At 42.3% G+C, this 16,702-nt stretch overlaps 1 protein-coding gene across 1 annotated transcript in view; it reads left to right on the forward strand.

Moving 5' to 3' along the window:
• LOC137794532 (uncharacterized) overlaps positions 1–12,811 on the forward strand; it is a 30,071-nt gene extending 17,260 nt beyond the window's left edge. Inside the window, exons 5-6 of the mRNA XM_068591387.1 lie at positions 1,843–1,912; positions 12,380–12,811. Of these exons, the coding sequence (XP_068447488.1) occupies positions 1,843–1,912; positions 12,380–12,501 (192 nt within the window). The 3' untranslated portion in view covers positions 12,502–12,811. The remainder of the gene's footprint in view (positions 1–1,842; positions 1,913–12,379) is intronic.
• The last annotated feature ends 3,891 nt before the right edge of the window (positions 12,812–16,702 follow it).

A 16,702-nucleotide genomic window follows, 5' to 3' on the forward strand; every position in this document is an offset into this window, starting at 1 on the left:
CTGAGCCCTAAAACCTGCTCAGCTAGTTTGACGGCGTCTCTGTGAAGGTCATGGGATTCTCCTGAATGACTTCACATCAGTTTGTTTAAATCAGCAGGTCTGAGCTATAATAGAATGAACTAAGTACACTCAGGATATAGCATTCAGACATGTGAATTCAAACTGCTGAGTGAAGCGGTATCTGCAACCCCGCGACACATTAAGAACCAACCAACGAATAAAAATAATAATCTAAATGGAAAAAAATTATATATTGCCAAAATGAAATTGGCAAAGAATGCAGGGTGTGCACATGGCAGTGGGCTGCTCTATAAAGACATCTGCTGATTACACAGTTTGGGGAGGCCTGGTGGAGAGGAGCCTGGCAGTGAAACGTGTAAAGAGATTGAGACCACACGATGACTGGTGGAAGAACACAGCACTCAGACCATCACAGCCAGTCACTTTGAGCAGGAAGCCATGAAGACGTGAAGCGGAAAGTTGCTCTGTTTTACACAACAAGAGAAGCTGGGCGGCCCAGGGTGGCAGAATAATATTAGACCCCCAAAATCCAGTCAAGGGCTTTCTCTTTTTGTTCAGGCCTACTGCTCGTCAGGCACACAAATATCCAACCTCGGCTGGATTCAATTCAATTTTTCTCTGCTATTCTGAGGTGTTGGCGGACAGTTTTGAACATGCTCTCTGCATACGTCAGATGTGCCGTGTTCACCTCTCCAAGCCAGTGGCAAATTGTGTCCGTCGGAGCCGACGGTGACATGCGTGCAGACAGGTCTGCCTGCATGCGTCGCAGTGTGACGCTGTGTCAGCACTCTGTGTGGCAGGTGGAGACAGAGACCTGCTTCAGGTGAGCGGCGTGCTGCAGCGTGGCTCCCCGGGGAGACGCACCATGGTGCCGTACTGCAGATGTCTTCTTAGAGGTAGCAGAAGGGCACTAGCACCAGCAACCAGAGCCTTCTACCTAACAAGGCCAGATCAGTGGACATAGACAACGCCCACACCCTTCTGCTGCGCTCCTTTTAGAGTCAGTATTGAATCAGCACTGCAACTGTCACCTATGTAGTCGTGCTCATCAACCCCATCATGCCGTTTTGAGTACGTAAACAGGAAAACATTTGGTTCAGAAGGTGAACTAAAAATGGGGGAATAACAGCCAAACATAAAATTTAAGTATTTACGTATAAGCCATTTGGGTAAAGTTAAAAGTATTTTTTTTATCACGTGATAAAACTATTTCCACAGCTTTGTTTGCAAGTGCATCTGAGCAAAGGTTTTTATGAGAGATTTGTTTGGATATGCCTCTCTGGTTAGCTACACACAGGCTCTACAGCTGACATACAGATTCCAAGAAGAAACAGACGGACCGGTGAGAATCAACCATCCATTCTTTTATCTTTTGTCTTTTATCGCATGTCTATAAATATTGGCTGGAACAGCCTGTCCTCAGTGGGCCTCAGGTACTTTTGTTCAGAAAGAATGCTTGTTATGTTTGAGCTCAGTGTTACTTTTGAGAGTAAACAGTTTTTTAATTTGTAACTGGGCAAATTTAAGTTCTTTTTTTTTTTTACAGGAGATAACCACTTTAACTGTGTTATTGACTCTTGAGATACGTTTTTTTTTTTTTTTTTAGAAAATAAGCATATACCTTGAGCACAATCTGTTGAGGTGACATGTTTTGTTTAGCTTATGTTTCAGGACTTCTGAGGCCATGTGGTTCTTCCTCAGCTGAGACATATGTGTCCCTCTGATCATGTTCAGCCAATGCGTCCTACGTGTGTTTTCCCTGAGCCTCCTCTTTCCCCCCCGACCTCTCACCACGACTCTCTCTTTTACTTTGTTGTGCAGGTCAGAGTGCATGCACCCGCGCCTACACAGCCGCATGGCCACGTTTTGGTATGCAGATACACAGACGCAGGTAAGTCTGCTCCAGGTGCACCCCACAGTGATCCTGACCCATTCTAATTCACTTTGCAGCTCTCAGGTCAGGCCGAGGGCCCAGCAGGCTCCCAGCACAGGTCACAGAGGGCCTCAACATCCCAGAGATGAGATTCCAGACTGGCATGAAGAAGAGTGTTTGATGTGGCCCTGAGCTGGGCTATGTTACCATGTTGCTATGCCTTTAATTAGCTCCAGCAGCTGCTACTTCCTGGTTGACAGGCCCTGGCAAACTCCACTGTCTCTGTAATCCCTTACAGGTGACTGTCAGTTGTATGTCAGCTCATTGTGCAGTGACAGGCTGTGTGTTATTCTTTAAGTCAGCTGTTCGAGCTTCAGAAAGCAGCATCGCTGCTCACCAAGTTAATTAACTGTGAAGTGACTGTAGACACTATTTGAATGAAAAATAAATAAAAAAGCTCACAGTGCTGTAATGACCACAGCATGTTTCCAAATATGTTATGCAAATATGTCTCCAAGCACCAATCCCCTGCTCATTATTTATTTTTTTTTATAACTTTTGGTGTCTGTTTTCTGAGGATGCAATCATGATTAAGAGACAGCAAAGTTCTCTTGGTGACAGTAAAAGTGCCACTCTGCATTCTTTATCTGGGTTTCCAGCGTGCACAAAGACATCTTAACCACTGAAAATTGCCCTCTGAGGACTGACAGCTAGAAATTGATCTCAGATTAGATGAGCGCACCTTGCTCCCCGCTCTCCTTTGTCACTCCCAGGTTGGTGGATCTTTCCTTAAAACTCCACCAGAGATGAAAAAAGGGAGACTTCGCAGCTGGCTATGGCATACTAATACCCTGGACTCATTAAATTAATGGGGGCCAGATTCCCCTTACTGAATGTGCACTGATGCCCTTTGAGTTTGCCGGGGCTAGAGGGGGTGCAGCACTTTGAAAGCCCTGACCGGCATATTGAACGTGTTTTAATAGAACCCTTTTGAGACTCCTGGTAGGATGCACAGTAACTCTTTGCCTTTAAGGCCCTGCACCTCTCTGTGTGATCTCGTCAGATAGCCACTCTATCCTCGGATTCAGGCCCGGAGAGGGGGAGGGGACCATGCACGTGAAATAAGGCCAGAGGTGCCCATATCTCAACTGAGGCCATTCTTACATGGAGATGTGAATCTTGGAGACATGGTGCTGAGTGTGCTTTGATGTATTAAGTTGCTCGGCATACGACTGGAACAGGAAGGAGACTTAGGCCCAGGTTCAGTGGGATTGCCTCTCATTGGACAGCTGTCCATATAGTGTTGATGTAATTACTCCATTCTACTCTTCACCTAGACACTTAATCTGCACTATAAAATGAATTCAGTGCCACATATGGCCATTAAGAACATAATTGCCCAATGTGAAGAAACCTCTGTCGATCACTCCATAATATAGGCAAGCCTCAGGAATGTATAGGAGCCAATAAAGAGGCTTTTATTGCCAAAGGTAGCAATACCAGAATTTCCCTGTAAAGGGCAAAGAAAAATATATTGTTTTTGATGGCAATATATTGAATAACTCCTAATACCATGGGAGGAACAGAATATTAATATCTGAATTTTGCATATTTGCCCAATAGCAAAAAGATGAATTGATAAGAAAAGAAAGCTGGTGAATTTGCATGACAAAAAAAGCCCCTTTAGAGTACTAATACATTACCCTTATGGTTAACAGAGCCACATGTGCCAGATGTTAAGATAGAGAGTATTTGTCTTTAATGAAATTAATATATTAAGGCGCACATCTTTTTAGATTTTAGTGATTTTTACATCAATATAGTTATTAGGTATAACAGCAAAGCAAAAGCATGTCACTTTCTCTGCCCTGAGCTGAGAGGACATCATCATATAACGATAATCTTGCTTTCGGTTCTGCTCTGTCATCTTGACGACACGCTCTTGAACGCCATGATGTGGGAAAACATTGCCGACATTGATGAGATTACACAGTCAGGAATGAGCTAGCAGGACTGAAATACCTTTTAAACGCAGCATAATAAAACGAGGGGACACTGACAGGAGAAGATGCAGCGTCTGAGCCAGACAATGAGGCTCTTGCTGCTGAATATAGTGAATAAACAGAAATGCAGTCAAGCTAAAAATGGCTGACTCAGGTGCCCAGCAGAGAAAGCGTCGCATTTCTTGAATACAACTCTCTCTCCCTCTCTATCGTAGCCTTTGCATGTAACAAAACACCATATACCTCTTGCAGAAACCCATGTTGGGCAATCATTACATTTCCATAGCTCACTTTGACAGTAATGATTTCATAAAGCCTTTGATTTTTAGCTGGATCGCCATTGCTGCAACATCGCTAGGTATCGCTTCTCATTAGCGATTCCATAAGCAGAGAGCAACGCACCGCTGTAGCGGCTGATACTTACATGTCTCCCACTCGAAAGTGTGCCGGTAATTTATTCTCCCCACTGTGCTTATCATTCTGATGCAACTCACACAGTGACAAGAATCCATCTCTGTGGTACCTGGCAACAAAGCGGGAGGTGGGATAGAGGGAGGGGGAGCACATATTTTGCGATCGCAATCAGAGGGGAGAGGAACGGTTTCCAGGCAGGTTTAGAACATCCTAATGCCACATTTCTACAACGAGAACATCCTGTGAACACTCAAACCAGAGAGAGGAGGTGAAAACAATCCACTGGCGGAGATTTGATCATATATAAGCTATCTTCTTCTGCCAAAACTTTCTCAGAGTACAGCTTAAGCACTTCAAAGTTAAGTACTATATAGAGAGTATGATTCATTTGGCAGCTCATATTGTCCAGCTTCAAAAACCTAAAGCTAGTCAGAGACACACTGTGGGCTGTTTTCAGAGAAGAGAAGAGAAAGAATTTGGCTTGAGCTTAGGCCGCCCATCCCCATCCAGAGATGGGCTCTTTTTCATCTTATCGTAGTCTTAGCGCATTGGTGTGGTGACTATGTGCTTCACAGGTGGGAGTCTGCCTCTGTCAAATAAGCCAGTTCACTAAGGACGGGATTTGCCGCTGTTATTTTTCTATTAGGGAAGAATTATGCTAAGCCTTTAGAGGCCATCTTTGTGTTGCTATGGCAGCCCATATTTCCTACCGGGTTGAGACCTTGAATGACTACAGTGCAAAGCCAAGTAGCCCCCGAACCCTTTGAGGATTAGAACCAGGGTCTCATAGTTATGCAAAACACCTCTGATATGATTGAACCTTGAATAGTTGAATGACAAAGTTTATTGAGATTGCCTCTCTTTTCATCTGATTATTGTCATTTGATTATTCCCAATCACTTGGCGTGGCTTCAAACGCAGCTTTACAAATGGCTATTGTTTAGGACAACACTGAGAGCTTTTTCTCCAGCATGTCCACAGACCTCATATCTTTGACTATTGGAACCATAAAGCATGGTTCATGGTGGTAGACATGGATTACAAAGACATTCATCCCAAACAGGAATACAGTGAAAGGCATTCCCATAGAAGGCAGGGCTGAGACTATCGGAGCATGTTGTCTGTTGATTTCTTTACTAATTGTTTTAGATTCTCGAAAATGCCAATTACAAGTTTGTGTAAGCCGCGGCTTCATCTACAAATTGCCTGTTTTCTCTGATCAACATCAAAAGATAATTGATTTAAAATCATGAACAAAGAAAAGCAGCAAATACTCAAATGTGCACGTGTGGCAGCACTGAATATTGGTATTTCTTTGCCATCTTTAACGATCATTCACAACGATCATCAAAATTGTCTATTTATTTTATGTTAATCGACTACTTATTTTTCCAGCACTAATTGAGGCAAATCAATATGCTAATTACAAACAAGAAACTCCATGCTGCTCACTCTAAGTATCTTAATATTCAGTTTGAGCTCAAATTGAATGTTGGTATCCACAGGTTCTATATAGATTTTCGTAATTTACAGCTGAATCGGGGAATTTTCTTCATAAAGCTCCCACAATGCCTCTCAGGCTATACTAACTAAGGCCTCCAAGTCGTTGTGAGCATCAAACACAAACTGCTGCTTGTGAAAGTGATTTCACAATCCACTTTACAGGTCACGTGCAGCCAAATCAATAAAAATTGTTTTTCCTTTTGGGGATTTTGGCATAACGTCCCCAACCGTTTTCATACCAGCCATCAAAGTCTCAACTCGATCCGCAGACATGTATAGACAGCTACTCAGAGCTGACATGGAGATGAGGCTTTGAAAGTATGAGATTGACACTATTGTGGTCACAAAGCACAACAGGAAACGACTTTGAAGAGGAAAGTGCTTTGAGTATTGGATTTCACTTGAGAAATTGTGGCCGAAGACGAGCTCAAGTATTATGCGAGTGGAATTGGTGTACATTAGACAAGAAAACCATGACATGTGCTCTTTACGCCACTTCTGCTGTGTCCAAACAGACATGTAAGAAGGTCCAAAGTTTTGAAACCACAGATAAATACACACAGATTTGTTTCTTTATGAGAAATTTGCCGCACACCGTCTCCTACTACTGTATCTTGGGACGGTGCAGGCGTGTGATGCGAATAAAAAGTTGACAATATATCCAAGCGAGCAGTACTTTTTTGACTTCACAAAATAAAGCGTCGCTATCAGAGCCATGTCTTGTTGGCAGTTTGGGAATTGATCAGTCTCAATCCCAAACTGCATCCTTGTCAACTGGCAGGTCTGCTGAAGATGACACATTCTCTGACAGTGCCTTGTCAATGACTGCACTTGAGTGAAATCCCCAGCCATGTTTGCGCACTGCCAAAGTGATATCTATCATCCTATTTTTGACAAATTCGTCACACCCGTCTCTCAATCTAATTGGTCTTTGAGGTTCCTGTAAGACAAAGACTGCTAATCTTAGTGTGTGTGTGTGTTTGAAAAGCGCTTGCCATTGAATACTTCTCAAGTCTTTGAGCCTGTGTTCAGCAAAGTTTGAAAAACATGACAGTCTCATTTTAGGTGCTCTGATGTCACACAGTCTTTCTGGCTTAAAAGTTCACTCAATATGAGGTTTGGTCTACTTTGATGTGGGGTCTCCAGTGAAGTGATTTTAGCATGCTATCTGCCTCTGCTGTTCTCTGTCACCCACTCCTGCAAAGACTGACATGGGAGCTGCCAGAGCTGAGACTCAGCCTTTTATTCCTGGTGACTACAAATTAAAGATACAGGGAAGGTGGATTCAGGCAGCACCATGACAAGCAGAATGTTGAAACTTCTGCCAGTATTTGCAAGAAACACTTTTAAACTGGAATTGGGAGAGTGTATTGTTGTATTAAATGTTATAGGAGCTGCTTCTTTTGTAAAACAAAGATATCAAGCATTTATTAGGAGTGCGCCTCCTGGTTCATACATGACTAACTTCACCAGTTATTTCGTAGGAGGAATGAAACACACACAAGTTTATTTATGACACACACAAAACAACTTACAATTCGTTCCCTGCTCATTATGCAACATGTTCTGAAGCAGAGGTTGTGCAGTTGTGAGGGGGGGGGGGGCTCCGTGATAAAGATCTAGTAATCTTGTTTTATGCTTATGACGGCGCGAGGAGATCTCCGCCCCCCTGCGACGCGACGCTCACCTGAAGAAGCACCCGCAGCTCCACACGACTCCGCCGCTGCTCACATCTCCCTGTCCTGAGAATTGGGATTTAGGCAGGATTAAAGCAGAATATTTCAATTTAGAGGTGGAATTTACCTGGCTGTGCCAAAGTAATTACCCCTTCTGGAAAAAAGATGTTATTATGGAAAACACACCTACAATCGGGGAAGATATAAAGGGCTCGAAGACAAATAAACAGGAAATCTAGTACTGTAATGAAAGCAATTTTAAAAATCACAGCGCAGATGCCAGAACTCGTAATTTATTACCTTAATAAAGACATGACAATGGTGCATTCAGTGGTAAATGCAATATGCTGTTAGAAGATTAAGTGTCCAAAACGGGGAGGAACCTTTGTTTTAAATATTGTGAAACGTGAATCTAAGGTCTCTTTATAAATTTGTAGGCTAATTATTATCGCAGGAAAATTCAGTGTTTCACTATTTCGTGTTGATTTTGTAATGAATAGACCTCATGTATAATACAAATAGGCCGACCAAACAAACACAATTAAAACAATACACTTCATTATATATGTATTTTCATATGTATTCTTTTTGTAAAATTCGGTCAAATACTTCGTGGAAACATGCAAAAATAATTACGGGTCAAACGGATTGACAGTTTCATACGGAAATTAAGAACAAGAGATTAAATAGAAGTATTTAGGCCAAAAAATATGTAGACATTTAAACTGAGTTAAACTGAGCTCAAGGGTGTCGACATTATTGGTGCATTTAAAGTCCTCGTACAAAATTCATGCCCTTTTTTTTTACACATTCAATCAATTTTGACTCGTACAAAACGTGAGTCTGCCTAGAAACACAACACGTGCACCTTATATTTTGGGAAGATATCTTTATCTTAATTGTACTATTGTTCGTTTTTGTTATGTGCAAGTTCTGCATCGAGAGCCAGTTGATTGGTTTATAATATTCGTTACTGTGTGAAAAACGTATGAATCCGTAACAGTTTAATTCATAAACTGAGGTAAACTTGCACATTTCTAGACTTTTCCAACCAGTCTGATAAATGCCTCATTGATATATAATATGTTAATATTTTATATTAGGAATAAATAGCAATATGAAACGGGTGTTAACAGGTGAACCTGAGGAATAAATCAATATGCTGAGGCTATTTACAAAATAAAGAAATCATGTTTTTTGATTCCTCTATAGCTCCACACAATCTTATGAGGGAGGGAGGGAGAGAGAGAGAGAGAGAGAGAGAGAGAGAGAGAGAGAGAGAGAGAGAGAGAGAGAGAGAGAGAGAGAGAGAGAGAGAGAGAGAGAGAGAACAGGAGCCTACCTCTGTCCGGTCTGAGACGCACGAGGACGAGACAAAGGCCCTCTGTGGGTATAACCCATGTAAACAGGGCCGCTAAGCATTGTGTAAATTAGGTGGATTAGCCCCTGCTTTTGTTGGACGTGGTGTGTACACACGGACACTGATTCAGCTTTCCGAAAGCCATTTTGGCCCTCACAACTTTAAGGAAGTCTTACATCACCGAACATCCAGCCGGATACTGTATGATCTGAAGGACCGATTGAAGCCACGCAGCATTCATCACTATAGTTCAGGTTTTGTTTGGGCGAAATGCAACAAAAAAAAAAAACCCATTGAATTCAGTCGGAGCCTCCATTATAGTTCACAAGGAAGAAAAACCTCCCTGTGACGTCCTAAACTCGTCACATGAGGCCCAGGATTTGTCTGAACCGCAGCCTGTGATGAAGACCTTTAATTATCGAATCAAAAATAACCAACAGACGCCTCGACGATTGATTTGAGTGACGTGAACTTCATCAGGAAATGTGGCTATGTTGATTATCCTCCCCAGCACCAACACACACATGTCTCATGGCCCACCCGTCGCGTGCGCACGTTAGTGCGCGCATGATGGGTTTCGAGGTGTAAATATAAACGTTTGCACATATCTCTTAATAATTGCAGTATTTGGACCAATTAGGCCAGATAATATAAAGGCTGGTTTATTAGCTCTGGCTAATTAATATTTATATCAATCATCCTAATACGATCCATCCAAATCATTTAAAAAAGGATGTGCGATGCTCACTGTCAAGTGCCCCACATCTCCGGCAGGTGGGTTTAAAGGGATTTTATCTGGATGTTATTTTAATATTCCGTGTTTTTATTTGTGTGCAAACTTGCAGATGCAATGCCTCTTTTACTTTATCAACTTGTTTCTCTCCTAAACTTCTATTTATTCTCCCCACTTCCTCCTGCATTATAGCGAATATGAGATGCAACAGATCTCTGAGAAGAAGAGGAAACTTCATCGGGCACCAATTAATGACATTGGCCAAAATGAAACTTCATGATTATTTTATCATTTTTAGTGACTAAATAAAACTGATCGGGATATGTTAAACGATAATCTGAGGAGCCAGAGTACAGCAGAAGGCCTACAGGCCCCTCATATCTGCATCATTGTTCAACTACCTGCACGCAGCATCGAGGCTTCTGTTCCTTTTGCTTCCGATGAAATGTACAAATTAACACTTTTTTTCTTAAGTAAGTGTTATTGCCTTACTCTCATCTATTTCGTTTGAGTTATTTGATAAGGCTTTTCGTTAATAATTTACTGAATGTTATTTAAATGTGACTGCTGATTTATTTAATCACTAAGGGGTTTTAAAACAATGTATAATGAATAACACGGAGAATCAAAAATCGTTATATCTTATAATCAGAAGATATCTTCTTGTTATTGTCTGACCCGTTGCTTCACAACTAATCCACGTACATCATCTTCACTTCACCCAAACTGTAATTGTCACATGTAGATTTAGAAATCGTCCTCCTGTCACATATTATTGTTAAAGGAGTAAATCATTAGTATTGAAGTCACAATTATGACAAAACAAACATTTAGCATATTTGGCGTTTGCAGAGGGGTTTTGTTGTGTATCACCATTAGTGTCGTGTTAGAAATAGAGTTTCTAATAGACTTTAGATCGCCTGGAAGCGCGCGCTGACTGACTTTGATTGGGCTTAATGTGAAATGATTTGCGTCTTCTGTTTGTGGATTAGACTTCGAAAGAAGAGTTTTAACATGTGGTGATAACCTCTTCAACAAGCAGAACATTGCGGGTCATCACAGTTTCTCATATTTCATTAGCCTAAATATGTTGTGTACATATATATATATATATATATATATATATATATATATATATATATATATATATATATATATATATATATATATATATATATATATATATATATATATATATAGCAAACAGACAATGCGCTCCTATCACATTAGGACGCGTTGAACTGAATGAAGGGTTAATTGTCTTCAGCAGGCAGTGCAAGCCTCCTTCTTTATGGCAGTGTTGTTTTTCAGAAAGAATTAAGCCTCAGACCAAATCTGTCTTTTTTCGTGGAGGAACAAGACAGTGGCATTTATTTTTTCTAAAAATAGCAAACAAACATAATAATGAAAGCATCTGTTATTGTGAGTATTATTTTTTTTTTTTAAAATAACGGATTCCGTGTGCACAGGTGGTTATAAGGAAGTAAATATACCCCTTTCTTTACATATGACAGCCGGTCTTAATTATACATCAGTTCCATTGTGTTTTGTGAAAGACTGAATGCCTCACTATCGCTCCTCTGAGGTATACATCCTCCTGTTCAACACTCAGGGGAATCAAAGTAATTCAGGAAATACTTCAAAGTACAATGCAGCATGAGTCACAAGAAAGAAAGAAATGCATCTTTGAAAACCCTATAGTATTTACTGCAAAACGTAACATTAAAATGTAAGAAAAAAATATCTTTCCTCCCAACAGGAACCAGTTAAGATTCCCATGTCCAACACATGTGACAAGGAGAAGCTGTCCAGAGAAATAAAGCTGAATGTGACATGAAAGCCTCATCTCGTCCTCTGCTCTTTGACTGATGGTAGGATAAGTAGGACAGAGCTAATGAGCAACTCCCAGATTTAACTTTTTTTTTTTTTACAGAGGAAGTGAAAGCTGTGACAAACACAGCAAAAGCTTTGCATCCAATGAATGACAAGGGATGATGAATAATGTGTATTATGTTTGAGAAACAGTATTTATTAACCTATTTGAATGAACCGAACAAAGCTCATTTCCTGCTTTACATCATAATGGATTCTTTATTTAAAGACAGGGTCATTTAATTAATTAGCGTGGCGAATGGGTATTTTTACATGTCTAATTTTACAGTATGTCTATGGAGTTAATTGTGCCTGATTGTGTGTGTCCTGGAATGTGTGCGCTCATCATAGTTGTCTTTTTGTCTGACTGTGCCTCCATGTGCCCATGTGCCAACGCAAGTGTGTGCCCATATGTGGGTGTATGAGTGCTCCACTGTTACTCGGTGCCTGCGTGCACGTCCATGTGTGTTGTGTGCAGCCTATTAGTGGAGTTTAACCCCTGTGTTCAGGGAGTCACATCCCCTCAACCCACCGGGCTCCATTCTTACTGCAGCACGTTAACATTTTACTCTCTTCCCTCCTCACCCACCCCCTTCACTTTTGTCCTAAGAGGGCAATTAAGGAAACAAACGTTTTCCCCAAGATAAGCTGGCTGCCAGCTTTGCATACTAATGCAATGCCAAGTGGTTACAAATAGTGAGTGCTCTAATTACTGCCACTGTTTTCAATCAGAAATTGCTCAATTTCCCAGGATGAGGTCTCCATGGCTCCAGAAAAAAAGCAAAACCTGACAGAGGCAGGAGACAATCATCTCTATGTGGAGTATTGCTGATTTTGTCTGCCTGTGTGTGTGTGTTTGCTCATGTGCCCGTACGTGTGCACGCGTGTTGGTGCAAATAAACTCATCTGTCTCTGTGTGTGTAGACGCCGGCACGACCCTTTCTCTCACCGCTGCCCTTGACAAGTCAAGACATGGATCCTGTCAGCCTCTACAGCATTTAGCACCACAATTATCCCCCTTTCACAGCCGGCCTGCATTAATGTAAACCACACCAGGCAGTAGTTGCCCCTCAATGATGAGCACAATGTGGTGCACCATCTCTGGGTGAGCAATTTGGTGCAATTGTGCTGCTGTGTGATCATCAGTGCAAATCACGGCCTGCTCATTTATTAAGCAATTTCTGTTGGAGAAAATTAGAAGGAAGACTATTTTAATTTGGCAGGAGATAGTAATATCTCTAAAAGGAACAATAATGCATAATATGGCTGACATCAAACAAAAAAAAAAAGAGAGTTTAGCGACCGGTCAGGGAGGTTTGTAGCATTCGGAAAAAGAAATAACCGTCGTCGTGTGGCCACCAGGAGTGAGGGGGGGGGGCGGGGGGGGCAGCACAGACCAAAGGGAAAGGACTCGCTCCCCGGGTATGAGAATGAGTCGCTCCGTAGGATGCACGCAGGACCCATCCGTTGGCCTTAGCTGACCTTTCGCTCTGACAGTGGCTAATGGAGGGCTGGCCCTCGATCAATGCACTGAGAGGCTGGGTTCATCCCTGCCCTTTCACCGGGCCAGGAAGAGACGGATGCTGCCAGAAGCCACGCCGCGGAGCCATCGACCCTGCCACTCTCCCATCCTGTGGGTGACAGCTGCAGTGCCAATGAGCCTGGGGACGCCACGCTGCCCTGCCACGTACGAAGGACAGCCAGCAACTCTATGTCTGCGGTGGTGGGAGGGAAAGTCACTGATGATGCTTGTGAATGTCAGATCCATGTAAACAACCCCAGCAAACACTTTGGTGTCAAATAGATGTTGCTATGATGGCCTGCACCGGTGTTGAAAACTTGCATTGAAAGATTCAACTTTTTTCTCCAGCTGCTAGTTTGTATTGCCATTATATATCCAGGTGTGCATTACATGCTTCATATTGTCAAAATAGATTCCACTTAGTTGCTTTAATATAGGTTGGATACAGGTGATTACATCAAGATATTAGTTTTCAAAAGTTGAAAACTATACTGTTGTGTTTTGTCCATAAAGAATTGATCAAATAAAGCCAGACTCTAAATGTAGGAAGTTGTTTGCAGTTGTTTGCATTACTTGCACTTAAAATGCTAGCGTAGGGAATATTTCTTCCTCATGCAGCTGGTGAAGTGCTTTACAACCCAGATGGTGCACCACTGTATACCTTTTATCGGCCCTTTTTTGTCAATAAACAACGCCAGCGTAAAAAAACACAAACCAATATTTACTGTGCATTTTAATTGCAAAGACTTCAATTCAAACATGTAAAGATATCCACAACAATAGCAGATAAAACACCCATTCCATATGGGGAGAGAGGAGAAGACATCCAAGAGGTTTAGCACCGATTGTTCTTTTTATTATCATTAACAGTAATGTGATTCTGAAGCCCCCCGTGACCTCCTCACAGCAGCATCTCATCTCAGAAGTCATTCATTAGAACAAACAGAAGGCAAGCAGAAAGACAGTGAGAAAAAGACATGGGGAGAGAGCATAGTGTAAAATAAATTAGATTGTGCTTATTAGATGAACCACTTTGAGATGGCAAAAGAAAGCATGCTTCAGAAATTCAAAGGATTTCTCATAGTACAGTGTTTGGAGATGGAGATGTAAAGTGGAGCCCGTGATCCAGCTGTTGGTCTTGTGCGATGTGTAATCACAGTTACACTTACTGTCCATTTTGGGTTGTAAGGCCCACGGGGAGCCTTGAAACATGGTTCTGAGCAGCACATGTTTGGATTGAGATTGGGCAACAGTGTTTCTGTTCAAGACCTAGACTGATGCGGGCTGTGGTGAAACTAATCAGAAAGCTTCTTATGTCTTCTTCCTCTGATATAAATGGATTGTACAGTCCCCCATGATTTGGCCCAGTGTTTACTGAATACAATTTCTTACACTGGAGTGACAGTAAAGGCCACCTCTCTCAATTAAGCCCCATTGGTTCCTCCTCCGTAAGAGGAATCTGACAACGTTTCTCTTCGCACCCCCCGGGGCTTCTTATCGTCCCAGTCCTGTAATGGTCGACCTCTATACATGTTAATGTGTGAATGTATACATATGTGAGGATAAAATAGGATACAGAGCGGTCAGCGGCTCAGTTGGGCCAGGGCGGCGGAGGAGGGGGAAGGGGAGAGGGGGGTTGAAGAGAGCCGTGTGGATCCTTGGAGTGGTGTGACAGACTCCCCAGCCTCCTGGTAGGATTTGTTGGAATGTGAGAGAGGAGGATTTTAGCACCAGGCGAGCCACGCCAGAGTGCTGCAGACTTCATGCCATCTGTCTCAGCCTCCATCCTCTCTTTGCCAAACTCATCAGACCTTTATTTCCTCTCCCTCTATCTCCTTCTCATCCCTGTTCACAAGAGTAGCGGACATACTGAGATCTGCTAATGTATTGGAGGGAAAAAAATGGCTGGGCTTAATAAACAGATTCGAAAAAAATCGCGATTGATTAATATGTATTCTTGGAGCTAATTGTCGGACAGCCCTCATGGAGATGAAATGTGTGTTCGATAGCCCTGCCATTTGTTACTTGACCAACAGGGAACGAGAGATGGATATTCATACTATGGCAGATCTGTTGGTCAGTTAATAATGAAATATGTTTCAAGGGAGAGCCAAAAAGTGAATGCATCATGATAAACAAGTACCTTAATTAACTTTTGTATCATACTGTATCATGCTATGAATAATATCTGACTAAAATATCTCCTTTAAATGAATAATGCTCTGTGTCGGTGTGGTTATTTTGTCACTGCATTTAGAATAGTGTATGGTTAGTCTATACTGGGAATATAGTCTAGTTCACAGATTAAAGTGCCAGTTCATAAAAATGAGAATGTTACCAAAGGTAAACTTAACCATGAATGACTAAATCACTTCCATTGAGAGATACGCATAATGAACTCAAAAGCAGATCTTCACATCAAATGGGTGTGTGATTGTGTTGTTTGGATCGGACTGATCTCTCACCCCGTCTCCCCGTGTGGGCGACTGGGGAGGAGGCTGAAGGAGATCACAGGGTGGAGCTGAACCGGCTCCATGTCCTTAACCTCTTTGCAGAAGGGCAACGAAGGGTGGAGGGAACGGAGACGAAATGTACCCTTTGTCCGAAAGGGAACACCGGGTGGCAGGAAGTGGGCAGGAGGCCTTTGAAGATGACCCCTGGTCTCCGCGCTGGGATGGCCTCTACGATCGATCCGGCCAGAGATGGCAGGGAGGGAGGGGAGCCAGGTGCCCCCAGAGAGCCTGCAGACCAAGCAGATCTATTATGGGCGAGGAGGCCAGCGGAGTCGGCTAGGGCCCAGCCCCACTACTCCCAGTCTGGCTGCATCCTAACAAGCAGGCAAATACTGACAACAGTCTGGAGCACAACAAGCTCAACAGGCATCACATGAGAACTTTCGGAAGGATTTCGACTGCAGCAGGCTGTCAAATCAGTCTATACAATATTGCGCAACACTGACTAATTGGTGTGAGTGTGTATATGTAGTATGGTACATGTGACAACGACGAATGAAATACATGCAGGTCAGTGTAGAGCTTTTGGAAATGCAGCTGCATTGAGCACATTTTGAAAGAAACGGATATTAGATCTATTTATTCTTTGACAGAACACAATTCACAGATTGGATTTAAACGCCTTGAGGAACTGCTGCAGGAGATGCGTGTTGAAATAATAAGGAAATAACAAAAATCCAGCGATGCTACATAACAGGAGGAAATCAACCTCAAAAGGAAACAGACAAAGAAAACACAAAAGACCAAAATTAATTCAGCATATATTTGTGCACATCTGCACACGCATGCGAATGCGGGGAAGCTGCTAAGTGAGCCAGTAAATTGAAGACATTGCTTTGAAATTGTCAGAAGGAAAACATCAGCAAATACTGAACAGCCATTATGTGCTTTGGGGTGCCTTTGCCTAATGCAAAGTATCTGAGGATGAAGCTGAAATAATGAGAGAAATCAGTGAGAAATGTGTAAGTAGGTTTATACATGTCTATAAATCAGGCATCCCATTCAGCTAGAACAACACTAGATTGTTCCAGCATTTGTATTTTGGCCAGCTTTGGAGGAGGTGAACGCTATTAGCGTCTACGCGCTCATCCCACCGTACCTCAAAGATGTTTACTGCACACAACATGCAAGCAAACACACGTGCACACACTTAAACGCACAAACAGAAACTCTAATCCCCCCCCCCCCCCCCCTCCCTCGCCTCAGCTTCTC

The sequence above is a fragment of the Clinocottus analis genome, unplaced genomic scaffold (genome assembly GCF_023055335.1).
Source record: "Clinocottus analis isolate CAN_PGR_092001 unplaced genomic scaffold, fCliAna1.0.p SCAF_10, whole genome shotgun sequence".
Lineage (NCBI taxonomy): Eukaryota > Metazoa > Chordata > Actinopteri > Perciformes > Cottidae > Clinocottus > Clinocottus analis.